We start from the raw sequence: 20,506 nt of genomic DNA on the forward strand, positions 1-20,506 counted from the left end.
AATAGAATTCTATATCACCAAAACTAGAATCTAACAGGAAAACCTGTAATCACTTTTTAAAATTCAGATGCATATCAGAATTATCTTGAAATTTTTTGAAAAATACAAATGCTCAGGTATTGTTTTTTTTCTCCAGAGCTGCAGATATGTTTCTAATGACCAGTTATGTTTAAAAACAACTGGACTATATGATCTTTTACTTTTTTCTAGTTTGCTTCACTTTTCCTGTCACATTCAGTGCTCCCATTTATGTTCTCCAATTTCTCCATCTCTTCCTTTTTTTTTTTTTAAGGTTTTTTCTCAAGATTTTATCAAGCATAGTAGAAAAGCTTTTGTATACATATGTATATATGTATAACTTGGACTGTGAAGAAAGCTGAGCGCCAAAGAATTGATGCTTTTGAACTGTGGTGTTGGAGAAGACTCTTGAGAGTCCCTTGGACTGCAAGGAGAGCCAACCAGTCCATTCTAAAGGAGATCAGTCCTGGGTGTTCATTGGAGGGACTGATGCTAAAGCTGAAACTCCAGTACTTTGGCCACCTCATGGGAAGAGTTGACTCATTGGAAAAGACTCTGAAGCTGGGAGGGATTGGGGGCAGGAGGAGAAGGGGACGACAGAGGATGAGATGGCTGGATGGCATCACCGACTCGATGGACATGGGTTTGGGTGAACTCCGCGAGTTGGTGATGGACAGGGAGGCCTGGCGTGCTGCAATTCATGGGGTCGCAAAGAGTCAGACACGACTGAGCGACTGAACTGAACTGATAATATATATATTTTAGAAAACATGAATTTTTGCCTAACTAAAAAATATTATGACATTTTGATTCCACTTGTTTGACTTAGCATGAATAGAATGCTAGATTTCTAATTAAGAAATAGATAGGCAACAAGCAACAGAGGTTTACTGTATAGCACTGGGAACCATAGTCAATATCTTATAATAATCTATGATGAAAATAATTCCAAAAATAATATATGTATATATAATATACATTATATATATATTATATAACTGAATCACCTTCCTGTGCACCTGAAACATTGTATGTCAACTATACTTCAATAAAATATATATATTAAAAAAAAGAAACAGCTATATGACACAGGAAACACAAATCTGGTGCTCTGTAACAACTGACATGGGTGAGATGGGGTAGGAGATGGAAGGGAGGTTCAAGAAGGAGAAAACATATGTATACCTATGTCTGATTCATGTTGATGTACAGCAGAAACCAACACAATATTGTGAAGTAATTATCCTCCAGTTAAAAATGAAAAATTTTAAAAGAAATTTAAAAATTATATGCAAATAAATTTAGGGGGAAAAAAGAAATAGGAAGAATCCTGTCAGTCAATTTATTAATACAATCAAAATTCCAAAGGCAGAAATATCAGCCACGGTGATGCCAACAAGTATCTTCCTCTGAATGGGAAAAAGGGAGACACACCTTGGCTGACTAAGGGTGGGATTCCCACAGATGTGCCAACCCATGGAACAGCTTCAGGCTCCAGATTCAGCCAGTAATCCATCTAGGACTTTGTCAAGCACATCCCTCTAGAATCTGGGGACAAAGATTAGGCTCCATGAAGTCTTGGGGTTTCCCTCCAGCTTCAGAGACTCACAGGCCTGGAAGCAGTTGCTGCTGCTGCTAAGTCGCTTCAGCTGTGTCCGACTCTGTGCGACCCCATAGACGGCAGCCCACCAGGCTCCCCCGTCCCTGGGATTCTCCAGGCAAGAACACTGGAGTGGGTTGCCATTTCCTTCTCCAATGTGTGAAAGTGAAAAGTGAAGTCGTGTCCGACTCTTTGCAACCCCATGGACTGCAGCCCACCAGGCTCCTCCGTCCATGGGATTTTCCAGGCAGTTAGAGACCACTAATTCCACCCCTTTGGTTTACAAAAGAGGAATAAAGCACAGCTTGCTGGGTGACTCGCCCAAGGCCACAGTGCTTATTACCGTTAGAGGCCCAATTGCACCTCAACATCTGGGACTGTAGGCAGCCTCCAATGCCTACAGCTGCTCACCCTTTTATTTCTGTTTCTCTCACCCACTCTCTTGTCCTTCCTCCTTCTCCTTCTATCTAATTCCTCTCCCTTCTACCCTTCCCTCAGTTCCCATCACCACACTGCCTGGCTGGGCAGAAACAAGGGATGTTCACAGCTGTGGGTCCACAGGGAAGACATTTAAGGCCACCTCTTCAGCTGCTGTGCTCAGGACTGAGACATCCTTCTATGAAAAGACACACACCTGAACCAAGCAGGTGATTATTTTTCATTAAATAATGGCAGTTACTAGTCATTTGCCTGAATTCAACTACGTATTTTCTGTAGAGGCTTCCCCGGTGGCTCAGATGATAAAGAATCTGCCTGCAATGCAGGAGACCTGGGTTCGATCCCTGGGTTGGGAAGATCTCCTGGAGAAGGGAATGGCTACCCATTCCAGTATTCTTGCCTGGAGAATTTCATGGATGGAAGAGCCTGACCGGCTACAGTCCATGGGGTCACACAGAGTTGGACACAACTGAGCAATGTATAACTCTTTGGTTAGATAGCTCAGTAGCTTTTGGTTGTTATTGCTGTTGGTGGTGGTGGTTTCTTATCAGTTAATTAGTAAGTCTCCTCCTTCTGCATGAAACCACCAGGTAGATGGAGGAGGGAGTAGAGAAATAGTGATTACAGCTTTAAAGAAAGCAACCGCTATAACTAAGATGATCGCGTTTCATGGGAAAGTGTAGCTGCTCATCACCGCTAATTAAAAGATGGAATAACTTCACAGGAAAACCTCAAGCCCTATAAATTCCTATGTTATCTTTGAAGAAATCCTGAGTTAGCAACTACAAATCCCAGACAGCACTCAGATTAGATAAAGAATTATTCAACGTTTACATTTTTCACCCCTGTGGTGGCAAAGTAGATTTTAAATGGTTATCTGCAATTCATGCTTTAAAAATAAAGATATTTTGTGTAAGGACTAAGAAAGCTTTTAAAAACATGCTGTGTGGAGAACTGAAACTTTTAACAAGAATTTTTTGCAGTCAACGACAACAATGAGCTTAAACTCCATTAAGTAGAAAAGATGTACCTAAGTAGTCGTTCGTCTGTAAGGCAGTCTATAATACTTAAAACACATTTAGATATAGTTCTGCTTATCAAAAGAACTTATTCTACCCCTGAGCCTTCTGAAATGTTCACCTATAGAGCAGCATAAGAACATCGATTCTCTCTACAGAGTTTACAACAACGTTCTCTACCCAGGGCAGCTACAGCGCTGAGAGCTGAGATTATGGGCAGGAAATCCTACTTGGCGGGGGAGGGTGTCTTTATTTCCAGACTTCTCCACAGGGTCTGGGCGGAATCCATGCGATAGGATCAGCAAAGTATAACTGCAAAGAAAACTGTCTGAGAAAGATAAAACTGGATTGGGAGGCAGATAAACCCAAATTCCGGGTGCCGCTCAGATTTGCACATCGCATGCGCAGTCACTGGGGGAAGTCTGGTCTCCCTCACTCAGCCAGGGCGGAAATGCCAAGTTCGGTGTCTGCGGTGCTCCCTACGGGGGCCTCGAGAGGGGCAGCGCTTAAAGGGGAGGATTTCCACCTGTGACAAAGAATCTCAATCCATATTCATGGCATCTCAACTAAAAGAAGAAGCGATTTTCTTCAAACAAGCTCTGGTTCTGTGGAGACACCCTATAAATGAATAAGTAAGTATGAGATGCTTGATTCACTTGCAGTTGAAGAAATACAAAGGAGATGAGCTGAATAGTTCCATCTTCTCTGACAACTGCTTTCCCATTTTGGTGTCAGATCACTGGCAAAGGGAAAAAGAAAGAGAGAAGAAGAAAGGAAGGGAAGAGAAAGAGGAAAGGAAGTAATTTTCATAAAATTCAACTTCCTGTGGGGAGTCCTTGGAGTAAAACAGAAAGTGATGATTGGATATCATCTCACAATGTCACTGTCTCCTCACAACAACCCTGATGGGGCCCCAACATTGCCCTCACTGTAAAGATGAGAATAAACAGGTTTGGAAATGCTAAGTGACTTGCCCTAGGTCACACACTCAGTGACAGCAGCCTAGTTTTGCACCCACGTTTGTTGACCCCAGCGCTTCATTTTTTTTAAGGTCGTAAGAGCCTCAGAAAATGCATCTCTTTTAACCTCTCAGTGTCCTCAACAACTCTGAGCTGCCTCAGACGTCCTCATCACTCCTGGATACACAATGACAATTGCCTGCTTTTCTCCAGAGTGCCAGAAACTTCTAACAAAAATCCCCAACCTCCTCCTGATTCCTGATTCGGTGGAAACCTCAGCCCTTACCTCCTCAATCTCTCCAAGGCATCTGACCTTTCATCACTCTACCTTCTGAAGCTCAGCCCTCCCTCAGTTTCCTTGCCACCACCTTCTCCTATTTTCTTCCCTCTTTTCTGTCCTCTCCTTGATTTGTCTCCCTGCCTCCTCAAGCTGCCTGTCCCTTCAACAGCAATGGATCCCACAACTCTATGCTTCACCGTCTGTCACCATACACATCCTCCTTGAAGAGTTCACCCCATCTGTGGACTCCACCGCCATCCTCACCCTGACACTTCCCAGATCCATAGTTCTAGCCCTGAGTCCACTCTAGAGCCCCGCTGGACCCCACTGGAACATTCCACCTTAAGCTCTAGAGAGCCCAAACCAATCTTAGTATCCACACCCATCCCTGAAAATCAGACCTACAATGACAAAACCCACTCTTTGCCTGTATTCCCCATCTCAATTAAAAGTGCCACCACCCACACACTTGCCCTGCCAGAAATCTGAAAGAACTCCTCAACTCCCTCCTCTCCTCTCCTCCCCACCCATTTCTCAGCTGCCATTGCCATGGGTTTTCTATGGACAAGATCTTGTCCGCTCTGGGTCCAGGCTTCCTCCTCATTCCCACTGCTCAGTTAAGTGTGCACCAGCTTTCACTCAGGCCACAGGGAGGGGCCTCTCCACTGAACTCCATGCACCACCTTTCCAATCCAGCTTCTCTCTCCCTATCAGAGCAATCTTTCTTAAATGAGTATCTGATCATTTCACTCCCTTCCTGAAAGCCCTTCAATGGCTGCCTATAGAATAACATTCAGATTCTTTGGCCACAAGGCCTTCATTCTCTCCCTGCCACCTTCCCAGCCTGTCACTCACCCCATGCACACACTGCGCAATGTCAGAAATGCACCACTGTGATTCCCCCAGGATACTGAGTGTGCCTTATGCTCACCATTCCCCTTTCCTGGAATGCTGATGCTTCACCACAATGCTCCTACTCACTCTGTCAAAGCCAGCTTAAGCCTCACCTCTCTGTTCACCCCCTCCAGCAGCCTCCATAGCCCATGGTCCAGCATTTAATATGCTGCACCCTCTTTGGTTTTTTGTCTATCTCTAATACTAGGCTGGGAGTTACTCTAGGGCAGGAAATTTTAGTCTTTTTCATATCTTGGTTATAAGGTGGCATACTACTATAGCTGGTACATGAGTGGGAATCAAAAGTGCTTATGGAATATGAATATGACAGGAAAAAACCATAAATAAAATATCAGCAAACTGAACCCAGCAGCATATTCAAAAAATATGTTGTGACCAAGTGGGGTTTATTATGAGAATGCAAGGATGGTTCATTATCAGGAAAGCAATGATAATATTTCACAATATTAATAGATCTAGGGAGAAAAATCATATGATCATCTCCATAGATACTGAAGAGACATCTGACAAAATATAACACCTATTTCTGACTAAAAATACTAAATAAAATAGGAACTGATGGATACTTCCTTAACTGTTAAAAATATATAGAGAGACCTCAGTCCAAAGGTCAACATCTTACTTAGTAGAAAAAGCTATACATATGCCAAGCATACATTACCATTTAACACTGTAGATGGGGAAACAATGGAAACAGTGTCAGACTTTATTTTGGGGGGCTCCAAAATCACTGCAGATGGTGACTGCAGCCATGAAATTAAAAGACGCTTACTCCTTGGAAGAAAAGTTATGACCAACCTAGATAGCATATTCAAAAGCAGAGACATTACTTTGTCAACAAAGGTCCATCTAGTCAAGGCTATGGTTTTTCCAGTGGTCATGTATGGATGTGAGAGTTGGACTGTGAAGAAAGCTGAGCACCGACGAATTGATGCTTTTGAACTGTGGTGTTGGAGAAGACTCTTGAGAGTCCCTTGGACTGCAAGGAGATCCAACCAGTCCATTCTGAAGATCAGCCCTGGGATTTCTTTGGAGGGAATGATGCTGAAGCTGAAACTCCAGTACTTTGGCCACCTCATGGGAAGAGTTGACTCACTGGAAAAGACTCTGATGCTGGGAGGGATTGGGGGCAGGAGGAGAGGGGACGACAGAGGATGAGATGGCTGGATGGCATCACGGACTCGATGGACGTGAGTCTGAGTGAACTCCGGGAGTTGGTGATGGACAGGGAGGCCTGGCGTGCTGTGATTCATGGGGTCGCAAAGAGTCGGACACAACTGAGTGACTGAACTGAACTGAACTGGAAGCATAAATCAATATAACAAACAAGAGAACTACTAGAAGAATAAAAATAGCAAAGGAGAAGAGTTATGATATCTGTATTCTTGAAAGAAAATCCAAGAATACTAATTTAGAAACTAATGAACAGAGTAATAGAATCTAACAACAGGATATACAGTTAATATACTGTCCTTCTTATATATTAACATCAATTAGAAGAGATAACGGAAGTGAAAAGCTCATTTATAAAAGCAACAAAAGGTATTTTTTAATACCTAAAAATAAACAAAAAACGGGCAAAGCCTCTATGAGAAAAACCTTTAAAATTACTGAAAAGTAGATGTGTTCAAACAGAAAGACATTCCATGTTCTCAGGAAGGAGTCAACATCAAAAAGATGCCAAAAATGCCCCAGGGTTAATATATAAACTTAACTTGGTCCTGATTTTTAAAAATTTTGTGGACTTAGGCAAGTTGATTCTAAAGTTCATATGGGAAAATAGTCAGGAAGAATAACCAGAAAGCTACTAGGAAGGAAAGGCATTATTTGGGAGAGAGAAAGCCAGTGTTACCAAATACTAAAACATGGTACACAGCATCTATAATTAAATAGTGTGGAATTAGTACATGAGAAGACAGATAAATGGGACAAAACAGAAGGGGCAGAAGTAGACCCAACTATTGAAAATCTGGTTTATGAACACAGATATTTCAAATAAAATGAGGGAAAGACATATATTTTATTTTATTTTAATAAGCAGTTTGGAGACAACTGGATAGACATTTAGAAAAGGGCAAAATTGATCTATACCTCTCAATATACACCAAAATAATCTCTCAATGGATCAGAGATATAAAAAGGAAACCCTATGAATATTCAAAGAAAATATAGGTGAATTCCTTGATAACCTGGAAAAGGTAGACAGACAACCTTTCTAACCATTATTCAAAATCCAGCTTTCTTAGATGGGTCCTAGAACATCCCAAAGGCAATAGTAAGCGGGAGGATGATTTATTATTTTGATAAATATTTCAAAAGCAATTTAGGAATAGAGACGTATTCTCTGTCCTTTTGTACCTACACAAATACAGTATTATTTCTGATTGGTACATGTGAGCCTGAAAGATCAATGGGAGCCCATTCTAAACAGTGCTTCTCTGCCACAATAAGACCACACAGAAGATATTTTTTAATAAAGGAAAGATTCTTATGATTAGCCTGTGACTCAAGACAGTGATAAAAAGGAAATTAGCTTTGTATTCCTGAAAACAGACTGGGAACCCTCACAGACAGCTCTCTACCGGGACAAAGCAGAGTAGAGTCTGGCAATCCTGCTGTCTCAGCACTTGAAGGTCCAGCTGAAGAATTCGAGCTCTCTGGTGGTCCCCAAGGGCCCCTCAGGCAGGGCTTTTGAGAAGGGCTGGCAAGAGTCTCAGCCACGTGAATGTAAGTAAAAGGAAGTTCCTTTGACCCTCTCCAGTACATTGAAGAAAATTACTCAGCTCAGGATCCTGACAACCTCACATATTTTCCCCCACCCTGAAAGTGACGTCACCAGGAAAAATAATCCCAACCTTCTCCCTCAAGCAAGGGTCTCCCACTCAGGCAGTTGTATCAACAGTGTATTAATATTAATGAATTGTTTAGTAATATTAATATCCCCTCAATGGCTTTGGAGGGGAAACATTCTTGGATTTCACTGGTCCCTGTATCTTTACTCATGCTTCCTTTTGTGACCTAGACCACATCAATCACCTGGAATTCCAGGGTAAAGAAAAGAAATCAGATTCATCTTCATTTTGCTATGAGATTTTATGTATGTATATGTTTATGTATATTAGTACAGTGCCTAGCATATACTAGATGATAATTGCCAGCCATTTTTAGTCATCATTATTACTAAATGATAATATTAGTCATCATTATTACCATCACCATTGTTATCAGCTGATGAATGGTTCAGTTTGATCTGTGATATAATGCCAAAAAGCAACTAATGTTGCCTATTTTATTGACTTAATCCTGCCAAATGCTGACAAATTACCAGCCTCAGCCGTTTAAAAAATCACATTTCTAATGCAATAATCCTATCTGCAGTGAGTGTGGAAGAGATTACTACAGGCCAGGGATTTTTACAAAGTGAATTAAATCACTATAAAAACTGACCATGCTGGTTCACAATTAAAAGTCTGGTAGAATAAAATGCCATTATTCCATAGCTTACTAATAAGCCTTAAAGAAGATATTACTGCTCACACATCTCTACTGGGAATGTTTTTATAATCCCTAAAATGTTTCAGAAAGGCTTTAATGACAAATGCTACAGGACTTTTTCACTACTCATATTATCTATTAGCTGATCCCTTATCTAAAACATTTCCAAAATGGAAGTTTCAAATGAAGCATAACCATGTGTTCTTAGAAGATTTCAGATAGAATTTTCTCATAACTAGTAAGTAGTTAAAATTCAACATCTATTTATAAACAGTCTTACATTGGCTTCTAGAGGATCTTTTAAATGGAGTTATTTTTTCATACCCCTGTTTTGGAACTGAAAAACTACAGAAAAAAAATACATGTTATGTGTGTATATACATATATATATATATATATATATATATTCCCAAGTCTAGACTTACTTTCGGCCTGGCTATTTAGAGCCTTGTTTGGTGTTCTTAAAACCGCTGACGCATTCCTTTCTTTAATCTCTGTGATTCCTGGCCACTCTTCTCAGTATGTCTGGCTAATCCTCCTGATATTTCTGAGACATAAATGAACCCAGAATATATGACCAGGGAAAATTCAGCTAGGAATGTAGTTCTGCACTGTTTTTTACATAAAAGATTTTCTTGTATTGATATGGAAATGAGCAGATGTCTGATAACCTTCTGCCAACCTGGAATTTTTTGCTTACTCCAGGGAGTTCTTAGGGGCTGATGTTTCATAGGGTTTGCACTGTCCATTCAAAAATTCTGTCACAGACCTCAAAAGGATCTAGGAATGCCCCCAACTGGGAGATTTATTCTTTGGTACCTATTTCTGGCTTGGTACCTCAACTGTGAATAGAACAGGAAAGATGCTCTTGCCAGTGGATATGAAATGATTTTACATTTATACATGGGGATGCTACAATGGGTAAAAGGACTGATTTCACTTAAAATCCCAAGACTTTAAAAAAACAAATTTTATCTGACCACTTTTACTTACCTGCCCTAGAAAGAAACAAAAAAAAACCCAGTAAGTTACTCCTTTTAAAAAAAAAAAATGACTGAAGTGATACTGCTGCTGCTGCTAAGTCACTTCAGTTGAGTCCGACTCTGCACGACCCCATAGACGGCAGCCCACCAGGCTCCCCCGTCCCTGGGATTCTCCAGGCAAGAACACTGGAGTGGGTTGCCATTTCCTTCTCCAATGCATGAAAGTGAAAAGTGAAAGTGAAGTCGCTCAGTCGTGTCTGACTCTTAGCGACCCCATGGACTGCAGCCTACCAGTCCATGGGATTTTCCAGGAAAGAGTACTGGAGTGGGGTGCCATTGCCTTCTCCATGAAGTGATACAAGTCAATCCAAATGATTTACAGTCTGTACCAGGCAAAAAACTTAACTCACTCAGGTGTTGCTATTTGAAAGGCTGATGCAATACATCGAGAGGACTTGGTAACCCACTCCAGTATTCTTGCCTGGAGAATCCCATGGACTGTAGCTCTTCTGTCCATGGGGCTCCAAAGAGTTGGACACGGCTGAGTGACTAAGCACAGCACCTGCAGAGCATCATTAAGAGATGTCCTTTTCATTATAGGGGACTGGAATGCAAAAGTAGGAAGTCAAGAAACACCTGGAGTAACAGGCAAATTTGGCCTTGGAATATGGAATGAAGCAGGGCAAAGGCTAATAGAGTTTGCCAAGAGAACGCACTGGTCATAGCAAACACCCTCTTCCAACAACACAAGAGAAGACTCTATACATGGACATCACCAGATGATCAACACCAAAATCAGATTGATTATATTCTTTGCAGCCAAAGATGGAGAAGCTCTGTACAGTCAGCAAAAATAAGACCGGGACCTGACTGTGGCTCAGATCATGAACTCCTTATTGCCAAATTCAGATTTAAATTGAAGAAAGTAGGGAAAACCACTAGACCATTCAGGTATGACTGAAATCAAATCCCTTATGATTATACAGTGGAAGTGAGAAATAGATTTAAGGGCCTAGATCTGATAGATAGAGAGCCTGATGAACTATGGACTGAGGTTCGTGACATTGTACAGGAGACAGGGATCAAGACCATCCCCATGGAAAAGCAATGCAACAAAGCAAAATGGCTGTCTGGGGAGGCCTTACAAATAGCTGTGAAAAGAAGGGAAGCGAAAAGCAAAGGAGAAAAGGAAAGATATAAGCATCTGAATGCAGAGTTCCAAAGAATAGCAAGGAGAGATAAGAAAGCCTTCTTCAGGGATCAATGCAAAAAAAAAGAGGCAAACAACAGAATGGGAAAGACTAGAGATCTCTTCAAGAAAATTAGAGATACCAAGGGAACATTTCATCCAAAGATGGGCTCGATAAAGGACAGAAATGGTAGGGACCTAACAGAAGCAGAAGCTATTAAGAAGAGGTGGCAAGAAGACACAGAAGAACTGTACAAAAAAGATCTTCCTGACCCAGATAATCCCAATGGTGTGATCACTCACCTAGAGCCAGACATCCTGGAATGTGAAGTCAGGTGGGCCTTAGAAAGCATCACTACGAACAAAGCTAGTGGAGGTGATGGAATTCCAGTTGAGCTATTTCAAATCCTCAAAGATGATGCTGTGAAAGTGCTGCACTCAATATGCCAGCAAATTTGGAAAACTCAGCAGTGGCCACAGGACTGGAAAAGGTCAGTTTTCATTCCAATCCCAAAGAAAGGCAATGCCAAAGAATGATCAAACTACTGCACAATTGCACTCATCTCACACGCTAGTAAAGTCATGCTTAAAATTCTCCAAGCCAGGCTTCAGCAATAGGTGAACCGTGAACTTTCAGATGTTCAAGCTGGTTTTAGAAAAGGCAGAGGAACCAAAGATCAAATTGCCAACATCTGCTGGATCATCGAAATAGCAAGAGAGTTCCAGAAAAACATCTATTTCTGCTTTATTGATTATGCCAAAGCCTTTGACTGTGTGGATCACAATAAACTGTGGAAAATTCTGAAAGAGATGGGAATACCAGACCACCTGACGTGCCTCTTGAGAAACCTATATGCAGGTCAGGAAGCAACAGTTAGAACTGGACATGGAGCAACAGACTGGTTCCAAATAGGAAAAGGAGTATGTCAAGGCTGTATATTGTCACCCTGCTTATTTAACTTCTATGCAGAGTACATCATGAGAAATCCTGGGCTAGAAGAAGCACAAGCTGGAATCAAGATTGCTAGGAGAAATATCAATAACCTCAGATATGCAGATGACACCACCCTATGGCAGAAAGTGAAGAGGAACTAAACAGTCTCTTGATGAAAGTGAAAGAGAGTGAAAAAGTTGGCCTAAAGCTCAACATTTAGAAAATGAAGACCATGGCATCTGGTCCCATCACTTCATGGGAAATAGATGGGGAAACAGTGGAAACAGTGTCAGACTTTATTTTGGGGGGCTCCAAAATCACTGCAGATGGTGATTGCAGCCATGAAATTAAAAGACGCTTACTCCTTAGAAGGAAAGTTATGACCAACCTAGATAGCATATTCAAAAGCAAAGACATTACTTTGCCAACAAAGGTCCATCTAGTCAAGGCTATGGTTTTTCCAGTGGTCATGTAGGGATATGAGAGCTGGACTGTGAAGAAAGCTGAGCACCGACGAATTGATGCTTTTGAACTGTGGGGTTGGAGAAGACTCTTGAGAGTCCCTTGGACTGCAAGGAGATCCAACCAGTCCATTCTGAAGATCAGCCCTGGGATTTCTTTGGAAAGCTGAAGCTCCAGTACTTTGGCCACCTCATGGGAAGAGTTGACTCATTGGAAAAGACTCTGATGCTGGGAGGGATTGGGGGCAGGAGGAGAAGGGGACGACAGAGGATGAGATGGCTGGATGGCATCACCAACTCGATGGACGTGAGTTTGAGTGAACTCCGGGAGTTGGTGAAGGACAGGGAGGCCTGGCGTGCTGCGATTCATGGGGTCGCAAAGAGTCGGACACGACTGAGCCACTGAACTGAACTGAAGCTCAAGGTTGCCCCTTCTACGTTCCCAGGTCTGTTCATTCCTAAATCCACTCTTTTGTCTCTTTGCAGAAACCACAAACTCAGTTCATGGAAAACCAAATTCACTAGCTTCTTTCTTCTGAAAAGAAGAAAACGTCAAGAGTTTATTGAGGGAGGACCCTTTCATAACTCCCTTCAGGGTACGCTGCTTGATTGTTTGTGTTCTGTATTCTAATTTGTATTGCAAGTCCTTGAGGTCATGAATTTGATTTCCAGCTTCTTCAATGCCCTCCAAGTCCAGGATATACTCTTAGGTCATTCTTGTTAATATTTTAATACTGTTTAAAGCACCCCACTCCAGTCCTCTTTCCTGGAAAATCCCATGGACGGAGAAGCCTGGTAGGCTGCAGTCCATGGGGTCGCTAAGAGTCAGACACGACTGAGCTACTTCACTTTCACTTTTCACTTTCATGCATTGGAGAAGGAAATGGCAACCCACTCCAGTGTTCTTGCCTAGAGAATCCCAGGGACGGGGGAGCCTGGTGGGCTGCCATCTATGGGGTCGCGCAGAGTCGGACACAACTGAAGCGACTTAGCAGTAGCAGCAGCAGAGCTTCTAAAGAAAGAAGGAAGTCCAAATGCTGCTTCCAGACTTCCTGCTACTCTGTAAAAGCAAGACTCAGTGCCATACAAGAAAGACCACAGGCTTCATATTCCATCAAATCTCAGTGCAGCGATGACTAAGCTGAGAAAGGTTGGGAAAGTTACTCAACTCCTTTGGAAATCAATTGGCTCATTTACAGCATCCAGATGATATTACTTGTGCCTACAGTTATTCCAGTGAGACACTGTTTGTAAAGAGTATGCCACACAGCAGGTGCTCAGTGAATTCTATTGTATTGCCTGCATGCTCAGTGTTTTGTGGACTCTTTGGGCTGTAACCTGCCAGGCTCCTCTATCTGCAGGATTTTTCTTCTGAGTTCCTTTCAAATCTGTCTCTCCTCCCATTTCCTGCCTCAGTTAACACTACCCACCCCACCCCCAGTTACCTAAGCTAGAAACCTCCAAGTCCTGTTGTCTTCTGCCAAGAAGCCTCATTCTCCAGTGGTCACATGACTAGTACTGAGTGTGCTCAGAACAGGGTGTCCACACTTCAGGCCACCAGAGCCACCAGAGCCAGTGTCTAACTCCTGGGACCAGCCTGACACCCCTGCATGGGTTCACCGGCACTTCACCTCCCCTTCTTAACCAACTGTTCCAGAGACAAAACTGGAGGACTTCAACAGCGCTTGCTCTCTACCAATAGGCACAGTGTGACAATTTAGATGGCAGTATGATATTTGGGAAATGTACTGACGGAGGCAGATATTGAAAGTGGATATTTTATAAGAAGAGCCCTAAATTCGGCAAAACATAAATCCCACAGAATCTTGTCTAATTGATAATCATAAACATTCCTGTCTTTCTCTGAAGAATGTAAGCACTTTGCAAACCTTATCGAAAATCATTTTTTGACATTCTAATCATTTGAAAGGTCACCTAGACTCTGAATCATTTTTTTTCCTTTACACTAAGGAAAAAATAGTAAAGTTAAAAATACAGAGGAAAACTGATGTACTCACTGTCACAAAATAAATCAGTGGTAGAGAAAGAACCAAAGCCAACTCTACTCTAAAATAATAAGGTTCCTGGATGTGCTATTCTGCCTTTGACTTTAAATGCTTACCTAGGAGACTTTTCATACCTCCTCATAGAATGTAGTACTCTATGTAAGAAAAGAGTCCCCACGTACAGCTAAAAATCTTAAGTGAATTGCAAACATGATGTTTGCTAATTACCCCTCAAGAACATGCCTTTATCTTTCAGACCCTTACTCTTCAGGGCAAACTACATGTTGGAGTCAAAATGACGTCTCTTGTTCTTATAAAAATTAACTCCTTCTGTGCCGGAGGGCAATGGAGGTCCAGAGTTCACTCATAAATCCGGCTCTGGGAAGAAGAAAGGCCTTGTGTCAGAGTTACTTGGGCCTCCATCCATGGTGCTTGAGAGAACACAATATTTGTTTGGTTAAAATACTGCAAATTTCAAAGGTGTAATGGAAATATTACCTAATCTGAGGGTACCAATATTTTTAAAAGGGGAAAAAAAAAACTAAAATGACTATTCCCAGAGATAGCCAGACGATTTGTATTTAAAATCCTGGCCCCAAACCTCTTTACTAACAGTGAGGTCATCTGAGTGACACTTGCTTCTGGCTGAGTCGTGTGCTCTCCTTTGCACTAAATGTCATATCTCACTGTGCCATATCACATCTAAAACTCCAGGCAAATTCATGCGTGCACTTAAAGTGACCCCATGTGACTCTCCCCAAGACTGATAGCGCTCTTCTTGATGCACCTGGATTACTGTAAGCTGGTGTAGAGCATTGAGGTTCCCCAGATCCAACATTTCTTCTGTAGCCCTCACTGACAATGTCATCAGTTTCCCAGCATCAGTTTTATTTCATCATGTAAGTAAAACTGGCATATATATCAAGCTGCCTCTTATTGCACTGGGAATGACTTTTCCAGGCTGCTTCAACAAAACCAAAAATCTACTTTGTCACATGACTCCACAAAACGTGATGGATGCATTTAAATTTCAACATTTGTTTCTTCTTTTTATAGATTTCCTTTCCTCCTACCACTTTTATGAAAAGAGTATATTGTAATTTACCTTTGCACACAAGGAGCATGCAACAACACAAAGAAGCTACTGTAAGAACAGGTCTGCAAGAATGTTCTAGAATAAATTGGTAGACTGCAACTTACTAGGATTGCCAAAAATCAGATACTATATATCTTTAAGAATGAAAGTTATTAATAATTTACCAGCTGGTCTAGTCTGGTTATACCATCTTATAGCACCCCACACTCATCCTCTGTTGTACTCACCACAAATGGAAATAAATTATGAGTTGTGCGTTTTGTGGTCAACATCTCTATCCTCTGTGAGAATACAAGCTCCATGTGGACAAGGACTGCAGGTACCTGTTATTTTATTGCTGTGCCTAACACAGTTCTTGAATGCAGTAAAAAAAAAAATCAAAGAATACTGATAAATGATTACAAGAGTAAATAAATCTGTTAGTGAAGAGCTGGTGTTAAATCAGAGGATAGGGCTTACAAGAGTGAAATAAGCTTTTAGAGTCCCTGAGATTTATTCTTGGGGGTGTCCTGACAGATTTATTATCAAACTACAAAAATGGCATACTGACAACAATCTACAAGTTAATTATTCTAGAGATAAATTCGGGATTCATAAAACCAATTCTCTTGGTGGCAATTTTCCACGTTTAAAATTTTACAACTTCTGTGGGTATTTGTTTAATTTAACCCTTGCATATGAAAACATCAATGTGTGTGTTTGGATAAGCAGAAATGGCCAGCAGATGCATTTATTCCTAAGCTCCACGACTCAGAATCACAACACTTTAATTCAAAAGTCACAGAACTATAAATCAGAAAATACCACTGAACAGTGTCAGAATTCTCTACAGCAGTTCACGCTGTTTTCTTGATATTTCTCTCTAACCCGCTGATAAAAACTCTTTGAAGTGAAAGAGTAAATATTTTCATTTGATAGTACTTAGTCCCAACAGTGCAAATAAAATTGCATTGTGTTACACTCTGGGGTCTCTGGACACACACAACGCTGGCAAGGTTGCCATGGAGGAGCCAACGTGCTCAGTGCTCGAGCAGACGGGTGAGCCGCGCTCAGAGAAGCTCCTCAACCCTTAGTCTTCCTCTGACAGACACACAGAGGTTAGGGGGAATGCTGGCTTTCCAGTGTGTGTTTCTGTTTGGTAACCCTGGAAAGGAAGGACCACAAATAGGCAATGGGAAATGCCAATTCCTAAATATCAGCCTGCTTTTACCGCTCCCACCGACACTTTTGTAAAGGAGAATGGATGGGGGTGGGGAGAAAAATCTAATGAGTCGCTCCTGCGGAGGGCAGGGGAGCGGGGGGAGGGGAGTATTGGGGGGCGTAGTAAGGAGGCAGGCGGCTGGGCGCCGAATCCCCGCAGCTGGTGTCACAATGTCCCCGGCCTAACACGCGGCTAAGGTCTGTGGACTCGCGGGGGACGAGGGTCTCGGGGAAAGGTAGCACTGCGCGGGTCCATCCGGATAGCTGGGCGGGTGCTGGGGGCACAGAAAGGGCACTCTGGGAAGTGGAGGGAGGCAGGAAGGATAACACGGGCAACTCAGGTGGACAGCGAGGCCTGGAACTGCGCACGCACCATCCAAGCAATGCGCCGGAGGAAGGTCTGGCGGCGGAGACGCGCGAGATCGCCCCCCGAGGCCCGGAGCTGCCCGGGCGGAGCCAACGACCCGTCTGCAACTGAGCATCTCGTGGCGCTGCAGGTCCCCCCACCCCCACCCCCGGCCGCAGCGAGGCGCGCGCAGCTGTGGCCCGCCAGCCCCGTGCAGTCCCCGGCGGCGCTCACCTTGCCCGGGAAGGGCCCCGGGAGGAGCAGCTTCAGAGCCTGCCTCTTCAGCTCCACCAGGCGGGCGTTGCAATTCTCGCACCAGACGCCGCGGTCTGATCCGGGGGAGGAGCCGCCGCCGCTGCCCGAGCCCGGGGAGCCCGTGCCGAAGCCTGGCGAGCCGCCAAGGGAGCCCGGCGAGGTGGTGCCAATGCCCGGGGAGGCGGGGCCCGGGGAGCCCGTGAAGGAGCTCGGGGACGAAGTACCTGAGCCCGGGGACGGGGTCCCCGACGAGCCGAGCGCCGAGCCCGCGCCCTCGGGGGTGGGCCGGCTCCCGGCGCGGGACTCTTCGTATGCTTTCCGGTACCAGCTCTCAGGGGAGAAGGGCGCCGCAGGCTTGGTGGGCGAACAGACTTCATTCACCTGCAGGGGAGACACGCGGGTGTCAGGGGCCCCCGGGCTCCCGAGCCCCGGCCCAGGGCCACCCTCCCGCCTGCCCGTGGATCTGCGTGCCACCAAAGGCCCCGGCCCAGCGCCAATAGGGGCGCGTTGGGGACCTCTCCGGGCCCGGCGGCCAAATCTGCCTGCATCTGTCTAACTAATTGTCTTTAAGTGAATCCTCGTCGCCCAGGTGTCCGCTCCGCCGGTTCCCGGGCGCCGGCGGACTCCTCCGATCTGGAGGTTAGGGACTCGCTCGCTCAGGGAATTTCAATGGTTTCTGCAGAGGAACCCACCGATTCAGCTCCCCGCGCTTTTGAACCCGGCACCCATCCCAGAAGGAGCCCACGCTTAAGATTCTGGAAGACTATGCGGGGGGGGGGGGGGGACTGATTTTTGGAGTTGTATTAATTCGGGGTACAGCCCTCTGGATCCTGAAGGTAAATGAAAGGTTTTCCTGATTCCAGGGAATCCCTAAGAGCTGCGGAGATTTCGTGGGAAACCCTCCCATTCGACTTAACTCAGCTTGGAAGTCAGCAATGCTGCAAAAGTTAGGGATGCGGGGAAGAGGAGGAACGAGAGGGTCGCAAAAATTCCGAGGGCAAGGCGAGTGTGAGGGCGTCCTCACGGGCAGACCCGCCTCCGCGCGCGCACGCCTAGCTGGCGCGGCCGAGGCGCCGCTGCAGCCGGAGGAGAGCTCGGAGCCGCCCTGCCCCGGTCGCACGTTACCCAGAAAGAGAGACCCCGGTCGGAAAAGAGTCTGGTAACACGTCTCCGCATTAGACCCGTCACAACTTACCCCGTATTTCTTGCCCCTGGTGGAGACTGCAAGCCTCTCTTTATTCCCAGCTGTCGAATTCATGGTGGCTTTTCCAGAGGAGAGCGTCTAAATGTTCCACCAACGCTACATCCAAAAGGTCTTCCAGCCCAGAAGGATGCCCAGTGGCAGGGGGCTGTCTCTTGGTCCTCACGCCAAGCTTTCTTAATGGAGGGGTTGGGGGGATAAAAGCAGATGGACCCCAGAAGTAACAGCACTAATTTGCAGAAGGGTTGGAGTGCCTGGTTTATTCTTCTCTTCAAATAATGCTTTTCCTCCTCTTCTGCCTCCTCCAGTCACACGTTCTCTTTTCACGGTCACATCCAGATAATTGGCATTTTCCTTAGCCTAGTGAGTCCGTTTTCCTCCACGAGGGAAAAGACGAGTACAATCGGGGCACACGGCAGCTGCGGAGGAGGTGGGCGAGACCCCCGCCTCGCCTACCGCCAGCGAACCGGCTGTGGGAACTTGTCTCCTTTCGCGGAGCTTGGTAACTGAGTTCAAAGAAATTCTCCCAAAATATAAAGATCCAGATCGGGGAGGAGCCTCGGCGTGTGGGGGAGCCAATATCCGCCGTCCCGCTTTGCCTGACAGTTGCGCGAGGGCAGAGAGGGGCGGCGGTGTGGCCCGGCCGGCGTCCGCGGTCAGGGCGCGCGTGTGCGCCCAGGCGCAGCGCGGATCCTTGCGAACCGCGGCCCCGCCAGGGAGCCCGCCGCCTGGCTGCCGCCGCCGCCGAGCCTGCCGGGATCCATTTTATGTCGCGGCTCTCCTGCCTGACATTCCGAGGCCGAGAGCCGGGGGATGGGGTCGTAAATCTCGCGCGGTGCGGGGAAGTTGCTGGTGAGCGGCCCGGGTCCAGCACTGCGCGAGACTGGAGCTGGGGGCAGAGCCGAGCGAGCGCAGCCGGACAGAAATGCGCCCGAGCTTCCCCGCCCCCAAGTTCTTTCTCTTCCTGGCAAGGCTTGCAGTTCTGCCTTTGAAACGCCGTGTAAGAGGGATTGAGTCACAAACAAGTCCACAAATATGCCGAGTCCTCCCCCCGCCCTTTGTTCTCCTAGACCTGCCCTGCAAACCTTTTCTGGAATTGCCCTCCTAAGCCTGGCCGGCCGGGGGGGCCACCCTCCCAAGCGCAGCGGGAGAACAGGGCCTTCGCTCCAGCCCGCCTGTGACCCAGTGTGCGCTGTGCCTCGCCGCCCAGGGCTGGGACGCACGAGCCCGGGTAGCAAGTGGGCAGCCACCCGGCAGGGAAACTGAGGGGCGGCGCGGGCCTGGAAGGGGGGTGTGTGCGAGCCGGCCTTGGCCTCGTCTCGGTCGGGGGTCCCTTCGGCACCCGATCCCGGCTCTTCCAGCAGGCAGAGTCCACCGGGTCCCCGGAGCACCCGGTCATCGCCCTCTCCAGTTCCCCTCTGGCCCCCGGCGCAGAGCCCAGAGCCCAGGAAGCCGGCATTTGCCGGGCTCCACACGTAGCTGCTCCAGGGTGTCATTTTTCATCTCCGGAGAGGACAAATCTTCTAGTGAGCCCGCAGGTCTGTTTTGTTGTGACCTTTAATTAACACCCCGCGAGGCGCCTCTTGAAGGACCGGCCCCGTGCGGGTATCACGTGAGGTGTAATGGCATCTCCGCGCCCGGCGGTACCCGGCCTGGGGGCAGGCGAGGGTGCAAAGGACGCCTGGGGCTTTCCAGTCTCTAGTTTCCCTCTGAGATACGGAGGGGGCAGGAAGACAATATCCTAGGGTGCTGGAACCCTGTGGAAGTGGCAACGCCCCCCACACCTGCTTTTCTCGGGGGGAAATTCCTTCGTGCATCCCTCGCGCTGCCATCCACCACACTCCCCGCCCCCCGCCCTTCCCGCCGCAGCCCTTGCGTGGGAATGTTTCACAGCCACCACAGCGAGGTAAGAAGGTAAAAATGTAGATGTCGATAACAGTGTGGAAGTTTCCATTACGTTCCTACTTCCATTTAAAAGTGGTCTTATCAAGAGAGGTCCTTATGGGGCAAGTACACCTCCGGGCAAGTGCCTGCTTCCGTCCATATCTGTATTCCGCGCAGGTGCTGCGGGAAATAGCATCGCCATTAGCTACGCCCTGCTCATCTGCCGA

General features: G+C 45.8%; 1 protein-coding gene across 1 annotated transcript in view; it reads right to left on the reverse strand.

Moving 5' to 3' along the window:
* KIF26B (kinesin family member 26B) overlaps positions 1–18,452 on the reverse strand; it is a 509,132-nt gene extending 490,680 nt beyond the window's left edge. The window contains exons 1-2 of the mRNA XM_052653992.1: positions 18,390–18,452; positions 17,174–17,575 (exon numbers count right to left, since the gene is read on the reverse strand). Coding sequence (XP_052509952.1) covers positions 17,174–17,575; positions 18,390–18,452 — 465 coding nt within the window. The remainder of the gene's footprint in view (positions 1–17,173; positions 17,576–18,389) is intronic.
* Positions 18,453–20,506: the final 2,054 nt, after the last annotated feature.

This window comes from Budorcas taxicolor, chromosome 16, assembly GCF_023091745.1.
Source record: "Budorcas taxicolor isolate Tak-1 chromosome 16, Takin1.1, whole genome shotgun sequence".
Taxonomy (NCBI): Eukaryota; Metazoa; Chordata; class Mammalia; order Artiodactyla; family Bovidae; genus Budorcas; species Budorcas taxicolor.